This window comes from Dreissena polymorpha, unplaced genomic scaffold, assembly GCF_020536995.1.
Source record: "Dreissena polymorpha isolate Duluth1 unplaced genomic scaffold, UMN_Dpol_1.0 chrUn017, whole genome shotgun sequence".
NCBI classification, from domain to species: domain Eukaryota; kingdom Metazoa; phylum Mollusca; class Bivalvia; order Myida; family Dreissenidae; genus Dreissena; species Dreissena polymorpha.
Genome location: NW_026273331.1, coordinates 261,501 through 267,500, shown reverse-complemented (window position 1 = coordinate 267,500; position 6,000 = coordinate 261,501). Strand labels below are relative to the sequence as shown.

General features: G+C 37.7%; 1 protein-coding gene and 1 long non-coding RNA gene across 6 annotated transcripts in view; one reads left to right on the top strand and one right to left on the bottom strand.

Annotated features, from left to right (window-relative positions):
• The window catches only part of LOC127863578 (uncharacterized), a 139,022-nt gene that overhangs the window by 62,339 nt on the left and 70,683 nt on the right, over positions 1–6,000 (top strand). Inside the window, exon 7 of one of the 4 annotated variants that reach the window (XM_052403139.1) lies at positions 1–3,119. This exon is cut by the window's left edge and continues 1,439 nt beyond it. The exons of 1 other annotated variant lie outside the window; for it this stretch is intronic. Coding sequence is in view for 2 of the 3 variants with exons in the window: in XM_052403137.1 (XP_052259097.1) it covers positions 1–2,297 (2,297 nt within the window). In the remaining variant the exon portion in view is untranslated. Of the gene's footprint in view, positions 4,011–6,000 lie in introns of those variants that run through there. 2 more of the 4 variants (XM_052403138.1, XM_052403137.1) reach the window with 2 other exon arrangements.
• On the bottom strand, positions 3,973–5,944 carry LOC127863590 (uncharacterized). 2 transcript variants are annotated; one of them, XR_008041108.1, is made up of 3 exons: positions 5,791–5,944; positions 5,378–5,502; positions 3,973–4,992 (listed from the first exon to the last, which is right to left on the bottom strand). It is a non-coding gene; the product is annotated as an uncharacterized LOC127863590 (long non-coding RNA). The 2 variants fall into 2 exon arrangements; XR_008041107.1 differs by lacking the exon at positions 5,378–5,502.

Here is a 6,000-nt window from a genome sequence, read left to right as displayed (position 1 = left end):
ACTCTAGATCATGTGACAAGAAACTATTTTATAAACTGATTAATAAACAGAGAGGATCCCTGAAACAAGTGGTTGAAGATCTATATGTAGGAGAAACACTCTACTCAGGAACAGATGGTATTCTCGAGGGGTTCAAAGCACACTTCGAGCACTTAGCACAACACTCAGATGACACCAATTTTGATAAAACCTATCAGAGTCAAGTTCAATGTGAGATATCCGCAATCACCAATATCGTCTCCAACTCACCTGTGATTCCTGTGACATCTGCTGAACTGACAAAAGCCCTGAAAACAATTCATAAAGGTAAAGCGGCGGATATTTTTGGTATTAACATAGAGCACGTTGCATTTGGCCCGGACAGTTTAAGAACTAGTATTCTTGAAATCATCAACATTATCTTCAATAACCGAGAAATTCCTACCTGTTTGAAAAGAGGTATCCTAACCCCGGTCTTTAAAAAGAAAGGTGTCCCATCTGAAGTAGGGAACTACAGAGGAATAACAGTACTACCTACTTTGTGCAAAATTATAGAGACAATTTTAAGAAATAGAATTCAAGACTGTATTTTAAAAGTGCAAAACGCTTCACAACGAGGCTTCACGTCAGGGTCCTCCCCCTTAAATGCTGCCTTTATCCTGGAAGAGTACTATCGCGAGTGTACAGACCTAAAAACCTCTGCTCATGTGGTGTTCTTAGACGCCAAGTCAGCGTTCGACGTGGTCGACCACTCCCAACTTTTACGCAGACTCTACCATGCAGGTATAAACGACGGTCATTGGCTCCTCTTGAAATCCTTGCATGAAAACTCATCCAGCGTGGTCAAGTATAGGTCCCAAATAAGTGGTTCCTTCGATATATCACAAGGAGTACGTCAGGGAGGGATCCTCTCCACGGACCTCTACAAGCTCTACGTCAATCCTTTACTGGATAGGTTAGCCGACACCGGACGAGGTGGGCGAATTGGCACCGTACTCGCTAATAGCTCAGCGTGCGCAGATGATGTATGTTTAATGGGTAGAGACCACACAGATGTACAGCTAATGATAAACATGTCCCTATCATTTGCAAATGAAGAACGTTACCTTCTTCAACCCACAAAGACTGTGGCCTTAAATATCAAACCTTCCAAAAGAACAACAATCCCTAAAAGTGAATGCTTCAAACTGGGTGAAACTAACCTCAATCATGTCGATACCTCCGTCCATTTAGGTATAACAAGAACGACGTCTGTCTGTGAAACAGCTGAAGTGAACGTAGAAGGGAACATCTCAAAGGCAAGACGTGCTCTGTACAGTCTCCTTGGAGCCGGGATGCACGGTCATAATGGTCTGGACCATAAATCAATGCTGGATCTTTATAAGTCATTTGTTCTTCCTGTGCTCACCTACGGCATAGAAATATTCACACCAAATAGTACTCTCATCAAACAACTGGACCTGTTCCAAAGGAAAACTATTAAACAGATACTTTCTCTGCCAAATAATGCTGCAGATCCCTGTGTGCTTATCCTTACAGGACTTTTACCAATTGAAGCATTATATCATCTGAAAATCTTAAACTTTTTCAACAATATATGTGGCCAAAAGGAGTCTAGTATTGAACGCCAAATTGTGGTACGACAACTTTCTGTGAAATCAGGAAAATCCTCATCATGGATAAACTGTGTGCTCCCTCTCCTTGTAAAATATGACCTAGGAGATGTTGATGATTATCTGCAAAACCCTCTTAATAAATCCCAATGGAGATTAAAGGTACATAAAACGGTAGTGAATTATTGGAAAGAATATATCGATAGGATCGCCCGCACATATTCCTCCTTGAAATACATGAACATTCAATATTCACCTGGCAAATTTCATCCTTTGATACAAGTTGGATGCTCCTCAGCACTAGAGGTAACTCGACTGCCTACAAGATTCAGGCTACTCACCGGCACTTACGTACTCCAAGTAAATAGATGCCGCTTCAACCAGTATGCCATAAGCGCAGTGTGCCCGAACTGTAAAGTGGAAGATGAAACAGTCGAACACTTCCTGTTACACTGCTCTGCATTGGAACAGGTAAGAGCCCCAGTTATGTGCCGAATCTGGAATTTACTGGAAACTATGGACCTCACCAAACAAGTTACTTCCCCTGCTCTACTAGTCCAAACCCTCATTGACTGGTCAATCATAGTCCCAAACCACCCTTCATATAGAGACAAAATGCTTATGTTAGAATTTCATATACGAAGACTATTCTTCCACTTACATACTACAAGATATAGGCTTTATAAAGAACTGTCTGGAAACTGAGGACTTCTTGGTTGCATGGCATGCGGTCTAGATACTTGTTCTGTGTTTGTAATGACTGATGTGTGTATATATATACGAACCCTGTGATGTACGTGTGAAAGAAAATAACATGTGGTCCATGTCCCCAACGTCTGTAATCACTCGCGTGTATATATATGTGTACTGTACGATACACCTGTGAAAACTGTGCAATGACCGTGATGTGTATATATATGTACCTTGTGATATACCTGTGAAACTATGTATATAGGAACTAGTGCGGTGATGGTGTGATATTTATACTATGGACTTGTACTCCCAGCAACCACTGGGGTTCGCCATCTTTGGCGGTGAAGAATACACAGATACAGATACAGAATGGCACCGGATCATACCAGAAAATATTGACTGCTTTGAGATTAGTGTGTTCTTGTATTCTCGATATTCTCTACTTTAAGTTAACATTTTTCACCAAACCAATATTCCACGGAATAACTATTCAGTAATTGTTTTACTCGTGTTCAGTAACAAAAACGTCGATTTGCAGTGAGAATCTTTATTGACCAACAGTACAAAACCTGTTGAAACGGAAATAAAAATGCAGATATTAGTCCATATAAACGATGAAATTAACACTTCTGAGCTAGTTTCCTGATAAAAAAGCAGCATAAATCTTGTGAAGTAATTGCCATGATGAGTGACGGTTTAGTTCGTAGAAAAACCAGTATTTTATATGTCGATTGCTGGCACCGGACAATGCATGAAGTAGGCACCGGATAATAGCCGAGACTAATGAAATATAGTATAGTACGTTTAAAGAATATATTGGATCCTGCTGATATGGTAAACATTTAAAGAATTGCTTGATTTTAGATTGTTAAATGCATGGGTCTGCTATTTCTCGTCCCTCAGCCCTGACCACTCTGTCTTAACCCATGAAAAATGTCTTAACCCTACGCTGAAATAGGTTACACATTGTATTGGTTCTTACAAAATCCGATGTAGAACGCGTGCTATTGTAGAACGTTTTTACACCAGTTCAGCAGTGCTAAATGTAAAATAGAATTGTTGTCGTATTGTTAATCGTTGTTTTTATAAACCATTTTGTTAACGTTGGTGTGATTATAATTCGTGATCTGTTAAAAGGGGGTTAATGACAAAACTATCGAATTTTACTCTCTTTTTAACATATTATTCCAGTTTCTTAATTTCTATTATCTGAATACCGTTTGTCATTTAAGAAATAATATTTTTCTATCATGGTTTGTTGTCGAATAACCCACAGTAAGGAGTATAGATGCGTAGGAATTAAATCACGAGTGCGAAGCACGAGTAATAATAATAATAATAATAATAAATATCCAAATATCCATGCTATGGTATGAAAACGCTCGTTTCCTATAACCTGTTTTCGCTTTGGTATTAACAATATCGCTATGGGTGGCAGATCTTAAGTTATATTTGTGATTTTGAGAAAAAGTTATAATATCATTTAAATATTCTGGAGTCTGATTGTTGACACATTTATATATCAAGATTGCCGTGTGGTGTTTACATCTATTATTAAAAGAGAGCCAATTAATCTGTAAAAACAATTCTTTGGATGGTGTTCTATTTGGTTTTTGTAAAATGACTTTCGCTGCGCGTTTTTGTAAAACATTCACTTTTTTAAAATTGGTTTTATGAGCGTTGCCCCAGATCGTGTTGACAGGCAGAAATAACAAGGCGAAATGACAGGCGAGTCAAAAATGTAATGTTTTTTTTTACAAGACAGAAAACGCAAGACAATTATTGTATGTTCAAGGTCTCTAGTGGATCGTGGCGGGTGGGGATGTCAGGCCTATATAATAATAATTACACGCATCTATACTCCTTACTGTGGGTTATTCGACAACAAACCATCATATAAAATTATTATTTCGATTCTAACACGATTCTGATTGATTTGGTTCAAGCTTTTAGACGTGAACTATATTTTTAAATACTCCGCCCTTCTTAAGTTCTTAGTACAAAGTTCACTATTTAGTGACGTCATTGAATCGTTACAAACATATGACGTCGCTTTCATTCATAAATATTTTGCAAATGACGTCACTTTCATTGAACAAAAATCGTAGAAACTAAATGACGTCACGTTTTTTGATGCTACTGGAAAGCTGACATGCTATATAATGTTTTCTTAATTACGTTTCCTAACAAATAACATATTTATTCGGAACTATTTGCGAAACATTAAGCTCCGCCCATAATTATTGCAGAATAACCCATGGACGATTTTCTTCTTTGTTTATATGAAATTTGGCACGTGCCGTGTTAGAATATCTTATATACTTTTTAATTTGTGCCATTTTTTGTAAACACACTACTAGTTGTCAACGTCATTTAGTTGCTGCGTTTCTTTCTTGTTAACTCATTTAATAGTTTTAGCATCAAATAAACACAGTTACGGTACATAGAAACATGAACTCTAAGCACTTTCTGGAGCAGGGCATATGATGTCTTGAAAGGACGGACGCACAAATGTACGAACGTTTTTGAACAAGTATAATTGTCTCTCCAACGATAGTTCGCCAGGATGAATTACATGTGACAGCTCATCACCAAATGCGTGACTACAGTCACGAAGTATTCTGAGCTGTATCTCGTCATCATCTCGGCCTCGCCTCACCGTAACGACGCCGGTCGTGGATGAGTAAATCTGAAGTACTGATAATGCCTGCAATAAGAATGAAAATGCCATTGTATTTGTTTTGAAAAGCTGTAAACTTCTGTGCATATTGTTAACTGCATACTATACCCATTAATTTCTAGTCCGGTCAAGCTCGATTGAACGCACGTACTCACATATACTAGACCATTTTTACTGCTATATCAAACTCTCCGCCAGAGGGCTCGACATTAATATTATACGTTTCTTTATTATTCTCTTAGAATGCATTACTTCTTTTTGGAGGGTGAATTTAACAGGGTAGTGCGAATATACATCGTTACAATGCGAATCAACAACTCATATCAATTTGATCACCAACTTCAAGTTCTATATTAAACCTTTCACATACGATGTGCACATGTTGTTTATAAAACGTGCTGAAATCACGTACTCATCTGTATATGTTTCAATTGATTTCGTGTATTTTCCAGTGTTGTGTTTCCGGAATGTATCCGGTGCCAGTATTTTATGGTTTCGTCTGAATGTATCCGGTGCCCGTGAAATCAATATGCGACACTATTAAAACGCAAATACTCACGTTTTTTATTTTGCATGTAATTTCCTACGTTTTTTTTATTAATCTGAATGATTCTTACAACATTGTAAAGCAGAACAAGTATACTTTTTTTCTCTCCAGTTGCAAAAAAGCAAGTATTTTAAATTATTTCATGACTATGAGATAGGTATGGCTCATTTGTTTTCGTTCGTTTTGATAAACTATTTTATTTTCATATCGAATTTTGAAGTAAACTATTAGCTTAAATACCATAATGTTCCGTGAGCAAAAGTATTTGGCATACTTACGAGGTTATGTTGCCATTTTCACTTCCAATACTAGGCACATCCTGCATTTCGCTTTGTTTTTTTTCTGATATGATCCGTTGTCGTTTCTCGTATTAGCCGGAAATGTACACAATTTACGGTGTTATCCGTATTGGTTAGGCACCGTGCAACAGGAGGCGGGGTTTACGCAGCGAACCTACATAACCTAGATTTTGATTGGTAGGGCAAATA